This window comes from Euprymna scolopes, chromosome 15 (assembly GCF_053919585.1).
Source record: "Euprymna scolopes isolate OS-2025 chromosome 15, ASM5391958v1, whole genome shotgun sequence".
NCBI lineage: Eukaryota > Metazoa > Mollusca > Cephalopoda > Sepiida > Sepiolidae > Euprymna > Euprymna scolopes.
The window spans coordinates 66,491,249-66,517,117 of NC_136496.1; the positions used below are offsets into that span (position 1 = coordinate 66,491,249).

General features: G+C 34.9%; 1 protein-coding gene across 11 annotated transcripts in view; it reads left to right on the top strand.

Moving 5' to 3' along the window:
* Positions 1–25,869, top strand: part of LOC145293856 (glycerol kinase 5-like) — a 420,415-nt gene that overhangs the window by 289,494 nt on the left and 105,052 nt on the right. For all 11 annotated transcript variants that reach the window (XM_080140555.1, XM_080140557.1, XM_080140563.1 and 8 more), the window contains one exon: positions 6,124–6,217. In XM_080140555.1, coding sequence (XP_079996681.1) covers positions 6,124–6,217 — 94 coding nt within the window. The remainder of the gene's footprint in view (positions 1–6,123; positions 6,218–25,869) is intronic.

The window sequence follows — 25,869 nt, forward strand, 5'->3', positions numbered from 1 at the left end:
GCCACCTCTTCTCCCACTGTACCACGTGTTCAAGATCAGAGGAGAGAGAATCAGAGAGAGCTTTGTCATTTACGGCCTTTGATGTGTTACCATAGATGGTTGTGTCATCAGCATAGATGTCAACGAATGATTTAAGTATGTGTTTTGGGAGATCATTGATGTAGATCAGGAAGAGAGTTGGGCCCAGTATAGACCCCTGAGGGACTCCAGCATTAATAGTGTGGGCCTCTGATTTCTGCCCATCAACCACTACTTTCATGAACCTATCGGAGAGAAATGATTTAATAATTGAGAAAACATTTCCAGTTATTCCAGTTAAATCTTCTGAAGTAGGCCCTTATGCCATACCTTATCGAAGGCCTTTGATATGTCAAGGGCAATTGCCCTAGAAAGGAAGCCTTTGTCGAGAGATTCACTAATCCTATGAGATATAACTGTTAGCACATCTAGCAGCATGGAAAACCATATTGCATGTCACTAAGAAGATTATTTCTTCTGAGGTGGTTGACTACTTCACTATTTAATATGGATTCCAGCAGCTTACTCATGACACACAGGAGACTTATTGGTCTGTACTGAAAGGGAGATGACTTATCACCTGAATTCTTAAATACAGGGCATACTGATGAGGTTTTCCAGAGTGTTGGAAAGCACTTCTCCTTAAGGCAATGCTTAAACACTTTTGTAAGTATGGAGGCAAGTTCTGGTTGGAGCTTTTCCAGCGCTATAATTGGAATGCCGTCAGGGCCAGTTGCTTTACTGGAATCAAGGTACTTGATTAGCTTGGCGAATTCACGCACAGATATTTGTATGTTGCATAGCGTGTTGTCTGTTATAGGAGGAAATACGGGGAGTTGATGGCTTTCGTCACATCGAGTAGAATTAGCTGCAAAGTTCTTGGCAAATAGTCTGGCCTTGTCTGATGCTAACAAGATGATCTCAGGTCCATTGATGATGGTTGGGATAGAATGCACGCTTCTGTTCAAGATCCTGTTTGCTATTTGTCAAAACTGATGGGATCCAAGCCACTGCTCAGCTGCTTTGGATTTAACGGACTGAGCATATAGCTCTCTTGCATTTTTTATTACTCTTTTACAGTGGTTGCTGGCAGTCCTGAAAGCAGCTTTACATCTATTACATTGGTAGCTATGGAAAAAGTGATTTCCGTGCGCGATGGCAGCTGCACATTCTGGGAAGAATCATGGCTGGCCGTTAGGTTTTTGTTGGAATTTTTTGGATGGTATAAATTGGTCTATGCCTACAATTAACCATTCAATCAAGTCTGATACTATAGAGGACACCTCTTTTTTAAACATGGAATGTAGAGGTAGATCAGATATGAATGTGCGGAAGCTATCCAAGTCAGCCATAGAAAACCGATATACAGTACAGTGGAGAGGTACGTCGGAAGACTTACATTTCATTTTTATCTTAACTGATACAATGGAGTAGTTGGATGATCCCAGAGGAGATAGAACGGAACATGAACATGGCTCAGGGGAAGTTGTGAGGAAAAGGTCTAGAAGGCTTGCATACTGACCGGTAGTATCGGGCATACGGGTGGGTCCGTGAATAATCTGAGTGAGGTCATAGGCAATGGCAAAATCATAACAGAACCTCCCCTCGTCATCTGTCTTATTTGAGTGGGTCAGCCATTTCACATTATGAACATTGAAGTCACCGCAAATGTGCATGTTAGCCGAAGGATGAACAGACAGGATGTGGTCAATTTTCTCAGATATACTCTTAAAGATAGTAACCCCCACTGTTGTGGGGGCGATAGAGGGCAAATATAAATCCAGTTGTGTAAGCAAGTGCAACCCGGAAGCACATATAAGGTAAATTAGGGTCTTCTCTGGAGATATGCCTACCACACGGAAAGCCATCTTTTATGTAGGCACATATTCCATGCCCATGGCAATCTTGGGGGTCAGATTTAGATGTTAAGTTAGAATATCCTTTAATTATGAACTCATCTAGAGAAGTGGTCGCCCCTATGCCAGTTTCACTTAGAAAGAATATGTATGGTTTTGTCTCCTGTAATTGGGTTTCAACCTCTGGAAGGTTAGAACGTAGACCCCTGATGTTGAAGGAGACATGGTAGTAGGGGCCTACGTTGGAGGATGGGGTTCTAGGTTTATTTGTGTTTTTTTTTCTGGAGATATTTCATGTTAAGATTTTGGGATTTGTGGAACAGGTCAATAGACTTGGTTAGAGCAGGACAGAGAGGGAAAGTAAGAGAGAAAAAACACATAAGATAAAGCCGTAACAATTACCCACTAGTATGGCATCGAGAGGCCCCACCAGAAACTTCTGCATGGTCCAAAATCCATTCACCAGATGGCAATACAGCAGCCCCAGTATTTTGCACCTGCTGATAGGACAACCTCCTTAGTGATCAATCCAAGGTTCGGGTCCCTGACTATCAGGCGGATAACGTCAGCCCAGATGAAACGTTTACCTCCAGCATCCTTACTAGTGACATGACCAAAAGGATAGACATAGAAACTGAAAATTTCCGACATCTCAGGCTACTGTTCACGAAGTACTACCGACCTTGAAAGCAGCTTTTTCTTTTGTCAGAAAAATCACTCATTGGAAATGAGGCCTGAGAGACAAAAAAGGAGAAGCGAGAGTTACTGGAGCTGCTGATAACACATCCACAGTGCATTATCTACTCTCCATTTTTAAAAAAAAAAAAAAAAAAGGGGGGGTAAGAGGGACTTAATATAAGTCTGTTGCTCTATTCCCAGTTTAGGACAATACTTGAAGATAGTTTCCCCTCTCATATTAATGCATGGATATTTTTGGCTCTATCTACCTCGAGTCAGAATGTTCGGGCATTCCAGCTTCACCCCATAATTAAAATACTATTATGGAACTTTTATCAATCGTTGGAAGTCGGGTTATTTTGTATTAATTTAGATTTGAAGAACTCTTTTAAAAAGACTGGTTAAGAGTAATACCGTTTGGGTTATGTATTAAGTTTAGACTAGTTAAAAGTAATGCATACTGCAGAGAAAAGAAAAACGTGTTTTTCTGAGTTCAGATAATAGTGCATTTTTACTTTGGAAAATTTTCGTTTTCATGGGTGACTTTTTCCCCCATTTTAAATATAAGAAAACTGTATTTGGTTATTCATTGTTAAATATTCATTTTTTTTTTTTTTTTTTTGTGATAGGTGTGCTGCGAAAATTTAAACAGCTCACTAGTGTGCCACCATATAAAAAAGCTTGGGAACCATTGATGTACACTGTAACAAGTGTAAATTGATGCTGGTTGATTTAATTCATTATGGAAAATTCAAAATATCTAACAATTTAAACAAGCGATTTATTATACATTTCATTTCTCCTTTTTTGATGTTTAAGCATTAACATCCGGTAAGTAATAATGTGTGAGTTTGTATTCATTAATACAAACACATCTCTGTTTATGACGATATGAAAAGCTGTTTTTCACCTGTAACAACTTATAAACTAATCGCGGCACAAAGATAAATAAATCCGACTCAGCGTTTTTTAATAGTGCAAATGAAATGCATTTATTCGTGGTTCTTCCAAAACAACGCAGTTCATTATATTTCCAATGTCTCTTCGCACATATGTGCTTAAAAAAAAAGTCTCTCTCCCCTGACCACATGCTGGCCACAGCCAGCCATTTCTCACCTTCGACTTTACACGTCCATCTTCCCTGGCTGACACTTTGTTTCTCTGCCGATCCCGTGGAGTATTTTTCTCTCCTTGTGACGCAAGTTCGCATTGCCTTCTTCAGGTGTGTCATGTCAAACTCGGCTATCTTTCTGTTGAATTCTGGAATCTGCATGAAACCTCAAATGGAACCCTTTATTTAATCCACGGGATAGCATGCTCTTGTTCTGTCAGTCATAATTGAGTAAAAGTTCCAAGTAACTTACAATTGTATTTTGGAAGATGAACCTTCAACCTCCAGGAGAGTTTAACTTTACAACTGAGTTTTACCAAATACATTATCCATTATACCATGAGATATTGCGGATTTCCAAGTTCAAGAGAAAGATTTCAGAATTCGACAAGATACACCTAAAAGTCAGAGGTTACATCGACCAAAGATTTTGAAAATAATACTCATAATGAGAACAGTAGGCCGAAGAATGCAAATAATATGAATAATCGATCCTTGTCTAAAAAATTCAGAAACATAAACTATATGTAGTTCACTTAAATTACTTATTAGGGGCCAGAAGTTTTGTAATATGAAAACATTCTTCTATGTTACCTAAAATGAGAACTCTGTTTATCAAAAAAAAAAAACAAAAAAAAACTCAGTTAATGTAATCGGAATTACATACACACATTCATAATGCTATCTTTCGTCGACTGTACTTATAATTCTGTTCGTATCCTCCTTTTACTAAATTTTACAAATATACATTTTTCTTTATCGTTTACTAAATCTTCACAAAACATAATATGCACTCTAATTACATGTTGGAGCACAAAAAAACTTTCCCTATAGTCACGTGGTCAACGTTCACACACACACTGTTTACTCAATGTTTGAGACCGGAGGCAGGGGGGGGGGTATAAAAAAAAAAGAAAATTATTTCATACAGACAATGAATTCACTTCCGAATTTCGTAACATAAAAAAAAAACATTTGCTAGCAATAACAACAGCAAACATTTACAGATGGTTTAGGCGCAAACGGTAAAAGTAAAAATGACATCTTTTGGTCTGTAATTTCAATTACAATAACTATTCTCAGTAGCAATAATGTCACATCAGCATTTAGCTTGTTTTTATTGTAGGTTAAACTAGAGTCAAACATTCCTTCTAAAACTTTCGATGCTACGTACAAAAAAATAATTGACACATTATTTCCCTCTTTTATTTACGTAACATCATTTACTGAAAATCGCGGAATAATTTACATTTCTTTGACATTTCTTTATCAAGTTTCAGCTTCCTTCATCTTTATTTATGTACAATTGTTCAGGTCTAAAAGAGAAAGAGAAGCTAATTCAACAAGATAGAGAAAAAAAACAGATACTTTCTTTAAGTGATTACATGCAAACAGACTTCAGAGTTGAGGATAAATGTCGTATAGGGGAGGATTTCCTTTTTTATGATATTCATATTGTCATAATATTTTACACATTGCATGGAAATATATGATATGAGAATAATAGGATAGATGTGTAATGTGAGTCTTAAAGATAGGCTTAGATCTGATGAAATTTTTTGGATGAGGATTGATAATTTGTATTATTTAAATCATTCGGACAGATCGAGAGCAAGCTAACTCCATGGATTAAATAAAATTCGACGTAAAAAGTTTAGAATTCGACAAAGATACCAGTGAAAAAGTTCATAGGTTACCTCGACCAAAATAGTGCGAGAATAACATCCAAGATGAGAACAGTAGTTAGAATAATCAAAAAAAAAAAAACTTAGAGGACGATTAAATGTGAACAGTATAAGGAGATATGTGCAGAAAAAAGAAACTTCATTAGTATGGTCATATTGAAAGGAGGGATGAAAAATGTAGATGTATAACAGCTGGGACAGCAGGGTCAGTTGTGAGGAGAACACCAAGGAAAACATTGTAAGAAGTGATAAGGATAGACTTGAGAGAAAGAAGGATAAATAAAGACATGGCCAGAGATAAGTTAGTGTGGAAATCATTGTCTAAAAGTTGTCATAACACATACCAGTATGTGATGTCGTTTTAGTTTGAAATTTTTATTTGTTTACACATTTTTAAACTTATGGTATAGACAACCCCTATTATAGTCTTCAATTTAAAATTAGTTATCGCCTTGCTGATTGTATTCTTAGGTTATTATCTAAGAATGTTTTATTAACAGTGATCTGGGTCGGACTAAGTAAATTTTAAAGTAAATTGTAGCCAAGTACATTATTATATTGCTAATAAAATATCGAAATTGGCAAATCAGCAGGAAATTTTGATTTGTCAGCTTAAATGCTATTTGGGTCTGACAAGATAACTTTATATGTTAGATTCTTAAATTATATTATCAAATGAATAGGATTGTTTTGTTAAGTTTTTTTCTTTGTTTTTTTTTTGATAAAATACTTTTCCCTATAGAGTCAGATTTGTTATCTTTTTTTGTTTTTGCAGGTAAAATTGCTCCATCCAAAGCCGTTATTATCTGAAATCGATCCGCATATTTTATATGATCAGGTGATCGATTGCATTCATGCATGTATAAAAGGTAAGTAAAGGAAAACAAAAAAAATTTTTTTCATCTTTATAATTTTTCGTCTAATGGAGATTTGGTGTCTGTCTTAAGCTGAAACTATACTATTACTTTTTTGTTTTTTGTATTCTATTACTATTGTACAATGTTTTAATGCTCAATTCAATTTACTGTAATATTTCAGACTCATGTACTATCTTTCAATGCTTAATTCAGGGGATTCGGGAGGTAGTATTGTTAAAATGTTTTTGATTGCCAGTGAGGGTATGACCCCAATGATTCTGATTATTTTACGGTTAGGACAATCAACCAATCAGAAGCTTCAAATTTTATTATAAAAAATGTTGAATTTTGGATTCAATTCAGTTCGCTGTTAACCTCCATCTCGAAACAACTGAATCATGAATACATTGATTCTTCACCGCCATCTTTGTTACTAAGAATTACTCAACACTTGAGATTGTGGCTGCATTGATTCTTCGCTGATTTGATTTACGGCCACCATCTTTGTTCAACATAATGTCTCAACACTTAACCAGTATAGTATTCATATTTTTAGAGGGGTGAAGTAGTATAGTATCTGTTCTATGGTCACGATACCATTCTTCCAGAAATTATCTCTTTCTTTTTTTTTTTAAGGGGAGGGGATAGTATAATATCTGTTCTGTTGTCATGCTTCCATCATCCCAGGCATTACCTCCTCCTGAGGGGGGTAGTGTAGTATACGTTTGTCCATCATATATATACTAACATATTTCCGCTGAATCCAGTCTGCAATAGAATCTGGAATGTGAAGGTGGCACCCAGTTAGCCTAATAGCATATTATCACAGACTATGGAATTTGCTAAGAAGAACCCCAATTGAAATGAACGGATAAGCAACATGTTTAACAAGCTTCTGGTTCTGACTTTCACTCCTGATCTGAAATGGAGCACATACATCAAATCTGTTGTCAATGCCACCGGAAAAATAGTTGGATCACTCTATCGCTCCAATAAGTATCTCACTGCCAATGCAATCCTCTATCTGTATAAGAAGCAAGTACTTCCTAGGATGGAGTACTTTTGCCACATCTGGGCAGGAGCACTTGACAGTTCAAAACCGGCTTTGAAGTCTGGTAGATGGTGCCCCTTTCTCTTCCCTGCAACTGGTTTCCACACAGAAGAAATGTTGCTACCTGTCTCTGTTCTGGTGTTATTTTCATGGCAAGTGCTCATCTGAGTTTCAATTTATGGACCCCCTTGTCTAACTTGCACAAAAATGACTCGTCTAGCTAAAACCACTATCAATAATTTCCTTCACTCTGTTTCTGTGCCTAAATCTAAGCGTGGATTCCATGAACAAAGCTTCTTTCCTAGAACTGCCTGCCTGTGGAACTTTGTTCTGCTGGCCTGCTTTACAATATGGCCATCTTAAAGTTCAGTGTAAACAAGTCTTTGTTGAACAGTCCCTTTAAATAATAAAATTATACCAAATTTTCACTAACTATTACTAAGCTATTGTCTTAATGACTACCATACACTCAGTAACTCTTATCCTTGAGTGGTCTTTGGGCCTTGATAAGTGGTGACTCTTTTGTAAAAATAAAAAAAATGCTATAGATTGTCACAAAATTCCTAAAAGTGTCTTTTATCTCGGTCTTTTGTCTGTCACACCTTGATTAACAATCCTATTTCAGCTACCATTTGTGTACATTGGTGAACAACTTTCTATATTTTTGTTTTGCTGATAAACTTATTTCCTCTTATTTTCTAATTCTTCACACTTTTGGGAAGGAATGTCGATTGTATCACAAATGCACCATGTGCATCATTCATATTAATTTGTGGGAATCCTCTTTGGCACGAGAGATGCTAAGACTGTATTAAATTTTGTAATATATTGTAGGAAAGGAAAGCATGAAATTACGGGGCACGGGGTTAATGTTGACAGATATTGAAGAACTCAAAGAAGCTTGAAGTCTCTAGGCGATCTATAACAGATTAAGATAGCACTGAATTTAAGTGGCACTTAAGTCTGCGTCAGCATCGAAGCAAAGATTAAAAATAATGGCATGTGAGTTGTAAGAAAACTTTCTGATATTCCCATGTTTTTTTTTTTTTTTTTTACAAGCTTTTTCAAAATGTAGGCTAAGTAGAAAAAAATTTATTGCAAAGATAAAATAGGTTTTTGTTGACAACGTTATCTTTGATCGAGTTTTTACTTTTTATTTTTTGAGTAATATGAACTTTGGAAATTTGAGAAAATAAGTCTATGATTATTTAAAACTTAATATTTCTTTCTTTTTTTTTAATTTTCTTATTTTGTTCTTACTGGTGATATTCACCTGCTATCTTGTACATTCAAATCGAGAAATCTTTTTTATGACCCTAACCATCTTTTTAAATCTAGTTGCTTGTATCGCTTGCACTTGGTTCACCGAGTATATTTGTCAGGTAGTTTTTGAAATTCTTTTTCATGGGTCCAGTTGCTACTATAATTACTAGAATGATGGAGATCTTCCTAAGGTTCCAATTTCTTTTCATGTCGTACATAAAATCTTGGTATTTTGTTATGTTTCCCTTCTCTTCTTTTTGTCTCATGTCACTATGTCAGGTTTAATAGCCCTCTTTCGGCTAATGTACGCTTTTATCTTCAAGATGTTTATCTTTGCGAAAGTGGATTAGAATGCAAGCACTTCTTACAGACCAGACACACGCATATGTAATTCAGAAATATCTAACATCGGATATTTTTTTTTACAAGAAAACAACGAATTAATCATGTAATCGAGCCATATTATTTTTCAAAAATACTACATACATACTTGTATCGGCTATCATGCTAGTCGGGTTGAGTTGACTTCATCCCAAGCATGTACATCATCTCTCACCATCGCAGTCCGTTTTTGTCAATCATGACCTCAGTCTCAATTCCATAATCAAAGACTAACTACTTGCAGGTCTGATATAGTGCCTTCAATTGTTGCCACTTAATTCTTCAGTTATCCAATAACCAGGTAGAGGAGGGGAGGAAAGAACTTTGTGGATGAGCTTTCCTTCTAGATGCTGAACTGCATGATAGCTGACCATCTGATGGTTATTCTCCGATTCGTTAGCTGGAGATCTAGTGAAAGGACATGGTCACTCCACAGCATAAAATGTAACTTAGTTTTATTTATGTATCATATGTAAATATGGCATATAAAACATTTTTGCTTTAAATGAAAAGTCTGATTTCCAAGTAAGATAGAACAGGTCATGTGGGGTACTGCCACTACTGCTGTAAATAGCTATACAAATTAGAGAAACAAAAATGTTCAGTGTGGAATAGAGATCAAAATTGGTCGATTGATCAATGGAACCAGATCATCTTAAGTAATGAATCGATGTTTTGTTCTTTTTCTTTTTTTTTTTACAAAGGAATTACCACTTATCAAGGCTCCAGCCACTCGAGGATAAGGGTTAAAGAGTGTACAGTAGTCAAAGGGATAATATAGTAATCATTAGAAGTGTAAATTTGGTAAATTGGATTACTTAAGGGGAACGGCTCATCAAGAACTTGTTTACATTGGACTTGAAGACAACCCTATTGTAGTCAGTTGGAAAGCAAGCAATCGGAAGAGAGTTGCACAGGTGTCACGACTTCTGCCTCTGAAGAAATTAATATAAGAGATAGAACGTCACAGGTGTGAGCAAAGGTGTAAAATTCTCTCAGTCTGTAATGGTTTTGAATTGTATGTTTGAATATGACAGCAAGATCTCAAATTTAAAAAAAGTTTAACATTTAAACAGAAATGAAAGTTACATTTCTGATTTTTTGAGATGAGGATTGATTATTCATATTATTTGGATTCTTCTAATGAAAATATGGCATATAAGTATGGTTGTGCCACCAGATCTGCCTATTTTAACATAGAACACAAGAAAATTCAACTATGATTGTATTAATTTGTTCATTAAGCAGAAGAAGAAAAAAAATTATTCTCTGCTGAGCTCAAGGTTTGAGAATTAGGGAAGAACCTTAAATAAACACTTGGATATCTGTAACGCATAAAGAAATCAAATGCTAGCCCCAGGAAAGGACCTCTTGATTTTGGTAGAAAATAACAAAAAAAAACATCATCAATTTTATTAAGGAGATATGACTTTATATTACTAGCAGGCCGTCCTATATTGCCCCGTCGTAAAATACATATAAATATATTTTAATTAATACAGAAACTGAGACATGTGCATGCGAGTATTATGTTTTTTATAAATATCTTGTAAGTAAAAAAAAAAAAAAAAAAAAAAAAGAAAGAAATACTCGAGCTGAGATCATAACCAAGACCTAGAAACAGTGAGTCAAGTAAGATAACTATTAGACCAGCTTGCACAATCTTTAAAAAGTGTTTTCAAACCTACTTGTTCTTAACATAAAGAAGCTGTCATGTTTTACGACCGCGCATGCGCAGTCGCGAAACAATTGACAAACAGATAAAAATCCAATGACTCCCAAGTACCAATTTTTAAACTTTAATCCCTTAGCAGCCCTTTTTCCGGATGGAAACTGATTAAAAGGTTTTCCACATGTCTGAATATCCTATATACCAAATTTTAAGTCTGTAGATCAAAAATTCGTTGAGTGTATAGGTTGAGAATTGTCCTCACACACACTGTCATTTTTATAGATATATAGATAACATAAAAAATATGGCTAGCATAAATTTTCATTTCAGGATTACGCCTACAATCCGGCCTATCAATCACCATAGACAATATTAAATTGAATAAGGAGATATTTTTAGTTTTCAGAGTTGGCATTTATGGTGTGGAGAAATTATCCACATCTGTCTGTAAATTTTGTTTGTAAATTTCCTTGGGTTTTGCTGTGACACAATTCAAAAATTCCAGCCAGTGAGTAGCAGGAAGTAATCAGGGCAAAGAATGTGGGAGGAGGTAGCGGGGACGGCATAGATTTAATGTCCGGCTAGAGAAATTGTTTTTGTGTCATATCAAAATGCAATGATACAGCAAGATATTGCACTGGCACAACCTTCATTACGGTCCCCGCCTCTGTGTGTGTGTGTGTGTGTGTGTGTGTGTCTCTCTCTCTCTCTCTCTCAATTAAATGTCTCCATCAGTTGATGAATTCATGCATCACTGAGTTTCATGAAAACAAAAATGCTTTGCACCTCAGTTGTTCGTCTGTTATGAAAAGATTGTGAATTCTTTGTTTAATAGAAGCTAATTCGGTGCTCTGTGTTTTGATTGAACCCGAGACTTAAACAAAAGTATATTTAAAAAAAAAAAAAAAAAAAAAGAAGACAGGGAATCTACACGTCCCTACGGACATTACACTGGATGATGAAATTACGTTTCTGAATTTTATAAATTTACAAGTAGGCCATCCAGCATTGCCTGGTCGTAAAATACACATAATATGGTATCTTAATTTATGCAGATTTCATATTTATTATGATAGAACCACTTCTTTATTGATTATTATATTGTACCCAATATATAGTAATGATTTCAAAAGTTTTAAAAAGTTATTTTTTTTAATTGATTGTTTTACTAAATGTATAATAGTTTTTCTGGTCCGCGAATGTACTCATTTTTTTCTAGTAAGTTGAATTTCAATTTAGGATAAATAGATCTGACAGTTCTATTCTTTGCATCTCCCCTGCACCTCGTATCTCTTAAAATGACACATTGGTCCAACTGCCAAAAACAATGGCACCTTAGGACGTTTTTTTTTTTTTTGTTGTTAAATGCAGAGCTGTATTCAAGCTAAGACGATCCTTAATAGTTATGCATTGAAAATGAACGCTTTTAGCAGATAAGTTATGAATTTGTGATATTTATTTATTTTTTATTAGATGCAAATGTTAATATTAATTATATTTATTTCAATTTTATTTATATTTTTTTATTTGATTGTGTTTTAAATGTATAATGCTACTGTTAAAATGTATTATTGGAATTTGTTGTCAATTTGCGGTTTGTGATTCGCTTGCTATTTTCCTCAAAATAAGTGCATTCTCCAATTTTATATCGAATGTCCACGTGTTCTTTTGCAAAAAAAGAAAGAAAAAATCAGTTGACGTTATTCTTTAGTAGATTTTTCAAATAGTCATACTAATAAAGTGCTGAATGTGTGTAAAAGGGGTTGACATATTTTGTCTAAATCAAGTTGGGAATGACTCGAGGAAAACAGCTAAGTTGCTGCAAGAATTACACACATAAACTTTGCTGAATTCTTTTATTTCAGTTAGTGAGAGGAGAACCTATCGACATACTTTTCCCCATAACATGTCAATTGAACTTATTATTGTTATTATTTTTTTTTTATGGAGAGTAGACAATGCATTATAGATGTGTTATTGGCAGCTCTCGTAACTCGCTTCTCCTAATTTGTCCCTCAGTCCTTATTTTGAATGAGTGATTTTTCTGACAAAGGGAGAAGAAAAAATTGTGTTCTAGGTCAGCATTATTTTTGTGTGAGCAGTCGACTGAGATGTCTGAAATTTTCTGTTTCTATGTCTATCCTTGTAACCATGTCACTAATAAGTGGGGCTTCTCGATGCCATATTAGTGGATAATTGTTATGGCTTTACCTTATGTGCTACAAAAAAATATTTCTTTGTTTCTTTTTCTCTCTTACTTTCCCTCTCTGCCCTGCTCTAACCATGGTTGTTAACCTGTTCCACAAATCCCAAACTCCATCATAAAAAGTCTCCAGAAAAATACACTATTTAAACCCAGAACTCCAACGTAAACCCCCACTACCATGTCTCCTTCTCGAACATCAGGGGTCTATGTTCCAACCTTCCTGAGGTTGAAACCCAATTACAGGAGACTAAACCAGACCTATTATTCCTAAGCAAAACTGGCATTGGACTGATTATTTCTTCATTGCTTATGACCTAACTCAGCTTGTTCAAGAACCGACCTGCCTAACATTGACGGTCAGTATACAAGTCTCCTAGGCCTTTTTCTCGCAACTTGCCTTGAGCTATGTTCATCTTCCGTTCTATTGCCACTGGGATCTTCCAAACACTCAGTTGTATCAGTTAAGATAAAAACAAAATGTAATAAGTCCTCAGACGTACCTGTCTATCATACAGTTTATCGATACTTTATGACTAACTGGGATAGCTTCTGTACATTTATATCAGATTTACCTCTATGTTCAATGTTTAAAAAGAATGTGTCCTCTATAGCATCAGACTTGACGGATTATTTAATTGTAGGTATAGATCGCTTCATATCCTCCAAAAAATCCAGTAGAAACCTAACAGCCAGCCCTGGTTCTCTCCAAAATGTGCTACTGCCATTGCGCACAGAAATCACTTTTTCCATTGCTTCCAACGTAATAGATGTACTGAGACTGAAGCTGCCTTCAGGACTGCCAGCAACCACTGTAAAAAAAGTAATAAAGAACGCAAGAGAGTTGTATGCTCAGTCTGTTAAGTCCAAAGTAGCTGAGCATTAGCTTGGTTCCCACCAGTTTTGGCAAATAGCAAGTCCTGAATAGAAGCGTGTGCTCTATCCCAACCATCATCAATGAACCTGACGGCATTCCAATTATAGTGCTGAAAAAGTTTCACCTAGAACTAGTTCCCATACTTACAAAGGTTTTTAAGCATTGTCTTAAGGAGAATTGCTTCCCAACACTTTGGTAAACCTCATCAGTATGCCCCATGTTTAAGAATTCAGGTAATCGGTCATCTCATTCTCAGTACAAAACAATAAGTCTCCTGTGCGTCATGAGTAAGTTGCTGAAATCTGTTAATAGAGAAGTAAAAACATAACATGGAGCCGCAGCCGAGATTGAATTCACTATACAAGTTTTGTAGTGTAATTCAAATCTTGTCCGTAGCTGAATACTTGATGCTTTGCCAGGGCTATCAAGGGTATTTTTTATTGTGACACCATTACTAGATAGGTTGCCTACCATGGTTTAAGAAAGGTCCATCTACTCTTGAGAGGAGGATAGATCGCACCAGTTTCCCAACCTGGTATTTTACCTCACGGTACATACAGCGCCTTGCCTTCCGAAATAATCACTCATCTGGTACTGGCCAGGCTCGACGTTGCTTAACCTCAGCAAAAATACCCTTCTTTGTGATATGCAATATGGTTTCCATTCTGCTAGATCTACTGCAGATGTGCTAAGGCTTACATCTCATAGGATTAGTGAATCTCTTGATGGAGGCTTCCTGTCTAGGGCAATCACTCTTAACATATCAAAGGTATAAAGGTCTACTCCACAAGATCTCCAGCTACGGTATAGCTGAAAATGTCTTCTCAATTATTAAATCATTTCTCTTTGATAGATTCATAAGAGTAGTAGTTGATGACCAGAAATCAGAAGCTCACAGTATTAATGCTGAAGTCCCTTAGGGGTTCATCCTGGGCCCAACTCTCTTCCTGATCTACATCAATGATCTCCCAAATCACAGCCTAATATCATTTGTAGACATTTATGCTGACGACACTATCATCTATGGTAACACATCAAAGGCTGTAAATGACCATGTTCTCTCTGATTCTCTCTCCTTTGATCTTGAGCATGGTACAATAGGAAAAGAGGTGGCTGGTTACTTTTAATGCATCTTCTATTTTTACATCATCAATGCTCTGATCTCTGTCTGGCATCAACTGAAATGAATGGCTCTCGTTTTGGGGAGGCTCCATGTTTTGACAAGCTTCTAGATCTGACCTTTACTCATGGAAAACGTACATCAAATTCTTTGCCATAATCGCTGGAAAAATGGGGAGATCCTTCTACTAGTCCAGTACATATCTCACTGCTAATGCAATTCTCTACCTATATAAGAGACAGGTACGTCCAAGGATGGAGTACTATTGCCACATCTGGGCAGGAACTACTAGAAAGACATATCCTGCCTTGACAGAGTTCAAAATAGACTTCGTAGCTTAGTGGGGGATGCCCTTTTCTCTTCTCTGCAACCTCTTTTTCACAGAAAAGACATTACGAGCTTGTCTCTGCTTTATCATTATTTTTATGGTAAGTGCTTGTCTGAGCTCCAGTCTATGGCCAAAGTTTCACGAAAAACACTCGTTTATCTGAAACCACTATAAAAAATTTCTCTCACTCTTTATCTGCGCCTAAATCTAAACGTAGATTCCAGGAACAAAGCTTCTTTCTTAGAATTGAACGCCTGTGGAACTCTTCCGTTTGTCTACTTTCCAGCTGACTACAGTTTGATCGTCTTCAAACCCAACATAAACAAATTCTTGATGAACTGTCCCCTTAAGTAATCCAATTTACCAAATTTACACTACTAATGATTACTATGATATTGTTCCATTAACTACTGTACACTCATTGACCCTTATCCTCGAGTGACCTCCGGCCTTTATAAATGGTAACTCCTATGTAATATATATATATATATATATATATATATATATATATATATATATATATATATATATATATATAATGTGTGCGTGACTTGGATGCTATCAACTAGAACCAAAGCTAAAATAGTTAGGGCTTCAGCTTTATTCGTTACTATCTGAGCTAACAACAGATGAATAAGAAAACTTTAAGATTTAATTGACTTTAACATATAAATGTATATTTACGCATGCATAAAGTAACATGTTTAGTCAACTTACTCTTGCCAAGTTCCATTTTTTTTTTTTTTCAATTTTGACCTCTTAGCAACTATTTTTACTCACTAAAAAACAAATCAAAATTGTTCCACAGGTTCAAATCACCTATATATATATATATATATATATATATATATATATATATATATATATATTAGAAGGTTGGAGGTCACATTGACCAAAATGTTGTGAAAATAACAGTAGTCTGAAGAACCCAAAATTATTACAGATGAAATATTTTGATTTAAATCTCAAAGATAAATAGCAAGATTATCTGATGTTTCCCGGATAACATAGAATAAGTTTTAAAAAAATGTGCATGTTAAATAAAGAGGGGGAGAAAGTGGCTTCTCATCAAAAGCTACTGTATTATTTGTGAACCGATTTTACGATGATCACATGAGTTTTAACTGATTTCTCTGTTGATCATTCTGCATCCCGTGCTCCGTTGGAAAGATCCGCAGAACTTTGGTGTTGCTTCAACTCAGATATTTGGGTACGATGGAAAAGAAAATGAAAATAGATTTCCCTGTATAGGGATCATTCTCATGCAATGCATGTCTTCAACCTTCAACATCAGACTGATGTCATAAAACAAATCAATCTTTATAATAATGAATCAAATATATCATTAATCTATGCAGGTTATTATTGCATGCGGTGTGATCATGTTGACTCACCAGATCTCGTTAGATCATCAGTAAAGCAATGTTGAGCCTGGTCAGTATGGATGACACCATTTGGGAATGTCAGGCACTGTATGTAGGAAGATGTTGATATCTTTCTGCAAGAACTGTAAAAAGCTAACATCATCGTTTATCATGACTAGGATATGACTTATCATGGACTAGGATATACAAGCGATTGAGGTTTGTTGTTAATTCCATTCCCATCACACTTCTTCATTTGTAGAAAGCTGGATCAACCCACCTAGGCTGAGTGCTGCTTAGGTAGGATTGAACGCAGACTTCAGATTATGATCTGTGATGACGCTGCATTCAAGTTGCGAAATAAGTGGCCATGGATGGTTATGTGATTGTATGCAGAAGCAAAACTGGGACTGTCGAAGTTCAAAAGTGATGGTGAATAGCGTATGACTATTCAAAGTCTTTGAAGTCAAGAAAGTTCAATAAAAAGAAGTGACATTTCAGAACGAGAGAGTTGGAAGTTAGATAGCTAACGTTGTGTCTGGTTATTCTGTCGGTTCGCGTTATACAATTTGAGCCCGGGTTTTTTTTGGGGGGGGGGGGTTTATGCGCATTTTTTTACTTTCGTATAAAACTTTTGTATTTTCTGCTTTATTCTCCTCCTCCTCCTCCTCCTCCTCCACCTCCTACCACTTTGTTTCATTCATTTTTTTATTATCATCTACTAAAAGAGCTAACAAATTATTATTTTCGGGGGGGGGGGGGGCTAAAAAAATAAGACTTATTTTTATCGGCTAAACACAATTGTAACGGTCTTTTATTGCAAGGCAAAACATCTATTTGCCACACAATGGATTGTTTTATTGTCTTCGCTTGAGTGAATTTTGAAGAAAAATAAGCAAAAACCATTTTATTTCATTTTTATTTATTTTTGTAATGTCGTGTCATGGAAACTTCTATGTAAATATATTCTTCTTTTGGCAGAGTAATGTGAGTTTTTTCTTTTTTTTCTTTTTTTTTTTTTAATACTAAATATTCACGTTTAGCTGAATCTCTAACAGATCCCTCATCTCTCCCACTAGTCATTGCAGCATGATGAAAGAACGTTTTATTGAGTCAAATAATAATAAAAGCCCCCCTCCCTCCTCAAAATAATTGTAGTGTCGGTATCAACTTGCACTACACCAAAGAGTCGAGAAGGGCACGGGAGGATAGAGAGTATTGGAAATCTAGGTAGACTTGGTAAATGTCTTTGATATTTTGAGAATAACGTCTCTTTTTTCAAAAAGATGAACAAATTTTTTTTCTTAATATGTATTTATAAAATTGAGCCATTTATTATCACACTGACAGTGGGATTAAAATGACAAAGTCATATTCGATGAGGAAGAATAACACTTTCTAATAATGCAATTGATGTCCTAAGATTAACATTTTTTGGAATGGAAATTGCTCGGGACAAAGCATGAAGCTACTTGATGTAAGGCGCTAACAAGAATGAAAGATGATTATTACAAAGACAGAAGATGCCTATTAACTTTAGTCTTAAAAGACCAAGTTTGTAGATAGGGGAAAAACAGTGAGCATGAAAAGAGTTCCACAACCTTGCAGTTGTTGGAAAGAAGCTACAGGAATAGGAAACTGTGTTACAATGAGGCATCAAAACAGTGAATTGATGGAGACCACTAGACTAATGAGTCATACGAGCCGGAACAAAGGAAGCAGGGAATAAATCAGACAGTTCTGAAGAACACATGCCATGATAGTATTTCTAAAAAACAAGACTGAGTCTAGCAACATCATGTCTGTGAGAGAGAGGTTGCAGAGAAAAAGAAAGAGTGTGTGTGTGTGGGGGGGTAGTCAAATTACAGATACGTTCCTGAGCTTTATTAAGAACCTTCAAATGAAATAAATATTCACCAGCCTAAATATGTCAACAATACTCCATACATTTGATTTGCAAAAGGTCATCTCATTAATTCACTATTCGTTTTTATAATTTTCTAATTCAATGATTAGTTTTATTTTATTTTATCAGACATATTTCTGTTCATGCATATTATATTATGGAAAGGGAATTAACATTTTCGGTAAAGAGTTTTTCCAGTCCTTTTCGTCCCATTTTGGTTTCTTTAATTTTCCCAGTCAATACCATGACACTAGATTACTTTTTTGTTTCACTTATAAAACATAGTTCTGTCAGTAAGCACATTTGCCACAACATCATTTAATTAGGCAATTAAAGCAGCAAAATTTAAATTTTACAAAAAATATATTTAAATTATTTTTATCATTACTTTTATTTTTTTATTTTTTGAATAATTTTAATCAGCTAAATATGAAAGACAAAATAAATATTTTTTTCTAATATTACCATTGATGCCCAAGGGAAGAGAGTGCAAGGCGTGTGTGTGTGTGCAGTGTGATGATGTATGGAAATCAAACCTGGTCAGTGAGGATTGAAGACATGCGTTGCATAGAGAGAAATTATATATATATATATATATATATATATATATATATATATAAGAATTATGATAGACTAGCGGGGGTACCCGGCGTTGCCCGAGTGTTTGTTTCCGGGACGGGGGGGGGGTTAAAAAATGTTATGGTAGGTAAGTAGGAAGGATCAAACCCGGAGTCATAAGTAAAAGTAGGAAAATAAAGTGTGAAAAAAAAAAAAAAAAAACATCTGCAACGTTAACAGTTCGGCCACCAAGAAAAGTCCATTCCAGTTGTTTAGGAAAAAAAAACAAAAAAAAAACGACTACGGTAGGTCGGCGCGAACGTGAAAATATAATGTGAATTGTCGAGCACGCTAACCACTACGCCACAGAGCACTGCAGCTTAGTTTAGTGATTTTAAATAACTTCACATGAAAAAACTACGAAGCCAAACCGGTGTTCTCTTCTCAACTGTTCCTTGTGAACGATCCCCAAACGATGTTAAGTGGTGGCAGGGGGAGGAGGAATTTATTAGAGAGAAAATATTTTACCACTTCCATTGATCTTAACCGATTTTGGCCGTGACTTCTCAGCAGAAAAAGTATAGAAATCTAAGATTATCGAGGAATTTGAGAAATAATAAGCCTATAACACACCTCAGATATTGTTCTGCCGTTTGTGCATATTATATTTGCATGAAATATCTTGATTTTTAATCCTATTAAGGTCAAAATCCGACGGGAAAAAATGAGTTCATTTTATTTATATAGAGATATGTAATGTAAGTCTTAAAGACAGGCTTAGACCTGATGAGCTCAGATAAAAATTAAATCTGGTCAGCATAGGGAGATGTGTGCAAAACGGGAGACTTAATTTGTTTGGTCACATTGAAAGAATGAATGCAAAGTCTTGGGTTTCTAGATTTAGAACAGTCAAGGTATTGGGGCCAGTTGGAAGGGAAAGGGCAAGGAAAACATAAGAGGAAGTGATAAGGATAGATTTTAGAGGAGGAATAAATAAAGACCTTGCTAGAGATAGGTTAGTTTGAAGATCAAAAAAAAAAATTTTAAGATATACAACACGTTAGTTTGTAAAATTGACAATAAAGTGAATATGATTATGATATTTTATTCTATATAAATAAAACAGTGGATGTATGTGTGTAAATATTTAACTGATAAACTCTTAAACTACTGATCACATAACACTGAAATTAACAGGAAATAGTAATTATACACCAAGGATGGTTTATAATGAGTAAAAGCTTTGTTTGTTCGGATGAATAATGCGTACAGATATATATTGGCAAGTTGAAATGCGAAATGTTCATTTCAACTGGCCAATATGCTTTGGAGCGCAATGAGATGTTAGTGTAATTACAAGAATTAAGATTGAATTAAGTTCAAGGAACTTCTGCTATTACTAACCAGTTAACTATTATCACTATAAACCAAGCGAAGAGTCTATCAATTATGTGTACACAATGTGATGATGAATGGAAATGCAATCTGACCAGCGAGGATTGAAGAGAATTATACAATGGATGTGTAATGTGAGTTTTAAAGACAGATTAGATTTGATCAGCTCAGATGAAGATTAAATCTGAACAATATAGAAAGATATGTGTGGAGCAGGAGACTTCAGTGGTATGGTCATATTGAAAGAATGAGTGGGAATCCTTAGGTTAATAGATGTAGAGCAGTTGAAGGTTTTTAGTTCACAGGAGAAATCAAAAGAAAACATGGAAGGAAATGATAAGAATGGATGTGAGAGAAAAAGGGGGAAATAAAGACATGATTGAAAGTTAGTTAGAAAGTCAGTTAAAAAAAAAAAAAAAAAAGAAAGAAAATCCAACACATGCCAGCATGTAAAATGAATCTTAAACTGATAAAGATGACAATGTAGTCATCGATGTCGTCCCTTGTCCTGACTTTTTCACGTTTAGAGAGGGAATGAAAAAAAAAATAATTAAGGGGTTCACATGATCATGCTTGCGAATCTCTTCTCATTTGACCTTTCAGTTGAGCACTTCTTCCCAGAGTCATCCCCCCTCCTCTCCTTCCCACATCCCTCTTCTTTTCCCTTCTCTCGACTTTTCTTTTTGCTTAAAACAATCATTTTAAACCAATGCCTTCTTTTGACGCCAAAGTGCCTACTCTACAAACTATGAACGTCAAAGGTCAGAGGTCAGTATTTTGTCCACCATTTTGCCTGTTTTAATGAATACAAGAAAATCTCCTTTTTTTTGTTGTTTTTTTTGTTTGTTTTTTTTGTTTTTTACTACGTTTTGCTCTTTTTCACCCCAAACAAAGCATATTGCCACTTTAAACATAAGGGGCTATAATTTGGGATCATGTCTAACAGGGGACTGTGGGGAGTTGAGCAGCGAGATGTCTATTCACATTACATTTAAACTTCTGTAGGTTAATACAGTCAGGGAAACAGAAAGATTTCCAAAACCTAGCGGTCCGATGGAAAAAAAAAAAAAAAAAAAAAAAAAAAACTATTAGAGTAGAAGCAAGTAAAGTCGGGAGCATGTACATTGAGGCGATGCAAGTGTTATGAGTTCATCAGAGCGCATCCCATTAATTGTTGTTAACTATTTTCTTTATGTATTTCTGTATTATTAGAGCTATTGTTTGCCTGTCCGTCAGTCACCATTTTCTTAGACATAATAGATGCATTGTAGAATTTGTGTCGATATCAAAGATTTTAACTATATCAAAAATGGAGAATCTTACATAAATATTGAATAATAAATTTTCAACAAATAAACAAAACCGAAACCTTGAGATCTTCAATCTGAGGTTCTACCGACTGATCTATTTATAATTGCTTATAAATAGAGCTTAAAACGTTAACTTGACAAAATGATTATAACTTTGGCATGATGTCATAGATTTATGATTTGTGTCATGTTTCAAAACATGAATTCAAACATAAACAATAATAAAAAATGAATATTATTTTTTTTTTAATTGTTTTTTTTTTTTTTTTTTTTTTCAAATAAATTGTTTAATTTCTGTTTGCCATCTTTAATTTCTTCAGATTCTTCACTGGAATAAGTTTATCAATTAAGGAGAGTAAAAAATGAACTTTGATTTACTTTCAACAACCTAGTAACTCTTGCTTCCCTTATTTTGTCCTTTAGTCCTCACTTTTCATGAGTGATGTTTCTGACAAAGGGGGAAGAATTGCTGTTTTCTGGGTCAGAATCTATCAAACACTTATCGTTAGTTAGTTTTTAACCTTAACATGTTTTTTTTTTGGGGGGGGGGTTAGCTCCACCATGTTTTGTCTGATTTTCTATTTTAAAAAAAGATGATTTGAACTATTAGGTTGGTACAAAAATAAAGTCGTTTTTTGACATTCAACCTCATGTCGAAAACCGCCATTATTTTTGCACGAACCTAATAGCAATAAGAGTGGATTTTTGTTTCTCTGTTCACATGACTTTCAGTCTTATGAACTCTGCTTTCTGACACGGTGTAGGCAGGAGTGTATTAAAATCATGTTAAAAACAAAAATTTTCCACTTGAAGTTAAATTTAGAAAAGATGAAATTCCATTAGAAGTTAAAGATTATAATAAGAACTAGGTGTACAGGAAGTTACATGACAGATAGAAAATCTCTAGTGACGTATAATGATCCATAGAATCTCTTGCTTTTGAACAGTAAAAATGGACAGCCACGTTTGAGACTATACTCTTTTACTTTTGTAAGGAATGGGTCACAAATGACAAATGCTTGGAATTAGGGTAACCTGTGACAGTGTTTCTGGTATGTTAGTCTTCCAGTGAGAGTTGAGAATATGGAAAGGAATGATATATGAGGATGATATGATGGATGTGTAATGTGAGTTTTTAAGACAAGCTTTGATCTGATAACATCGGAAAATTAAATCTGGACAGTAAGGAGAGATATGTGCAGACAAGGAGATTTCATTTCTATGGCCATGTTGAAAGAATGGCTGAGAGTTTTGGGGTTAGTAAATGTTGAAGAGTTGGCAGGGGGAAGAAATGATATGGACAAGTTTGAGAGAAAGAGGGATAAATAAAGACCCGGCAAGAGATAGGTTTGTTTGGAAGTCAACTTCTAAGAACTATTCAACACATGGCAACAACTACAATTTTGAGGTGCAAATTTGAACACTCACCGTCCATAAGTGGAATGTCAATCAGAACACAAAGGTTTTTTTTTTATTTTATTTTAGTAATATTTTTTTAATTGACTTAGAAGTCCATAGTTGAATTTCTTTCTGTTAATTTCGAACTATTAAAGTAGGAAGCAGGAGTTCAGTCAGGATTTTTTTTTTTGTTTTTAACTAACTTCAGAGTTTTGGAGGAAAAGAGGTTTTGCTTCCTCGCCTTTGCCTACAACACATTTGGTTCTTTTGAACTGTGAAAAATAAATGATGAAATACAATAAGTGGAAGTATAGAGAGTAATAGTTGGATAATTCTATGACAATCAGTGAAGATAATACACATATTTTTAAACTTTAACTTTTACATATGCTTTAACAGTAAAACACTCATTATTCAGAATGAAGATGCCCCTCACTAACAACCATTGTTATAAGAATTATTGGTCTAATCTCCGCTTTTCTTTTTTATTATATAGATTTCTAAATTTGATTATCTTAGTTTGGGCTCAGAGCTTAGTCGCCCTTCACATGAACTACACCAAATATGTTTGCTTGGGATGCACAAGGTATTTTGTTAATTACTTTGAGAAGGACAGAACCGGCAATAGTGAATATTATTGGTGTGTTTGAAGGGAGGGGGGGAAATCACCCAAAAACAGTGACAAATTAAGATGAAAACCTGCTCTTTCATGAAGACAATGCACCGCGTCACAAGTCAATCACAGCAATTGCAAAATTACATGGATTACACTTCTAAATGCTTCTGCACTTTATTCTCTAGCTCTGGCTCCCTCGTTGTATGCAAACTTCAAAAAAGAAAAATGCTCCAAAGAAAAGATTTGGCTCCATTGAAGAAGCGATATCAGAAACTAAGGCATATTTTGAGTTCAAAGACACATCTTTCTACAAAAAGTATCAAATTATTAGAGAAGCCTTAAGAATCAGCCTCACCCGAGAAGAAAGACTATATTGGTAAATAAAGTTGAATGTTGCTTAAAGGTTGTGTTATTAGTTGGACCCGGAGCTTATTGAGTGGTGTGTTATGTTAATTTCTTTAAATTTATAAAACCTGTATCTAGTTAAAAGAAAACAAAACCCCCAAAAAGCATCCTTTTGCCTTGACATTCACACTCTGGTATTGACATCATAAAAAAAGCTCTAAGTAATGTGTACTCTGCTCATTCCTGTTTTTTGTCAACCGATCATATATTTTTTATTTGCATACGAGCAAACAACCAAAAAAAAAAAAACACCATAATTTGTTAATAGTATTTAAAGATTGGCCAATTTCCAGCTTATCATATGAAGAATGGATTCACATGGAGAGTATTGGGAGGTTTCAGATGAGATTTTTAAAGGAACTTATTGGAAGTGGTATCGATGTGTTAAAGAAAGAAAAATAAAAAAACAAAATGGCATTTTTAATTTTTTTATTTAATTGAATAAAATAACGTTTAAAATGTTTTTTTTTTTATTTATGCTGAAATGTGAGTCTTTTTTAATCAAATAATACTTTTTGATAAATGGCAGAAGACTACTCGATTGATTACAATTAAAATCATTATAACACCTACAATTTGACATACTTTTATGGTTTCCGTTAAGCAATTTATTATGTATTTCGTACATAATCACGTTGAAACACTGATTCTCATTAGATCACTGAAGTTAAGCAACATTGACCAGTACTAGATGAGTGACCATTTGAAATACCAGGCACTGTATGCAGGAGGATGTTGAAACCTCTCTATTATTCCCCTAACGTCACTCCTCTGACAGGGATATACAAGCAACTGGAGGTCACTTGCGTATTTGATAGTCCCATGAAACTTCCTCCTTGGGTGGAAGCTGCTTGTGAGTGCTGCTTTAGTTCGTTTGCCTGATAGATGTCATAAGTAATTTAGATAGTTAAGCTTCACTAATAGAAGAAAACATAAATAAGCATGAGTTAAATTCAATGTCTTTTTGGTTGAGGAATACAATTATCCTAATTTTGTTCTCATGGGAAACGATTTTTAAACTCTCACAAATCTAATTTCCAGTTTTTGATAAAAATCTTCTTGTAATCGACTCTCTCTCTCTCTCTCTCTCTCTCTCTCTCTCTCTCTCTCTCTCTCTCTCTCTCTCACACACACACACATTCTTCATTTATGCTTAATATCAACAAAGATTTCTGCTTTTGAATTTACCCTTCTTTATGTGGGACTATTTTCATTAGACCTCATTACCAATGCAAAAAAAACAAAACAAAAAAAACTGAAAAATAATTCTAAATTTTGTTTAAAAAAATCATGGATGATTTTTCTCATGATAAAAACTTACAAGAAAAACTTTTTTGATTACATGTTTAGATTAAAATGAGACTTGGCCAGTGAAGGTTGAGGACATTTTCTAAAACCTATTCAATACATACCACCATGTAAAATGGACATTAAACCAAATAATATACTTAAATTTTTTTTTTACTCTTTTTAACCCCAAACAGACAGGGACAGATGTTGGAACTTGGTCATAGTGCGAGACCTATTAGATTTGAGATTCTTTTTTGAACCCTGTCTAAGAGTGAGGGATTTGTATTAGATGCACCAGCCAAAATGTAGCATGCATGAGCGAATTGTGGCTTTGCAAAGATATCATATACTCTGTAATGTGAGTAATTTTCTAGCATGGTAGAGAGAGAGCCTATCTTCTTTGCAGCAACCTTGGCAATATCCTCAATGTATTTGTTCCAATTCATGTCGCATGCAAATGTTAAGCCTAAAAGTTTGGAGGATGGAATCTCAGGTACGATGTCATTTGTCATGGCAATTGGTGGTTG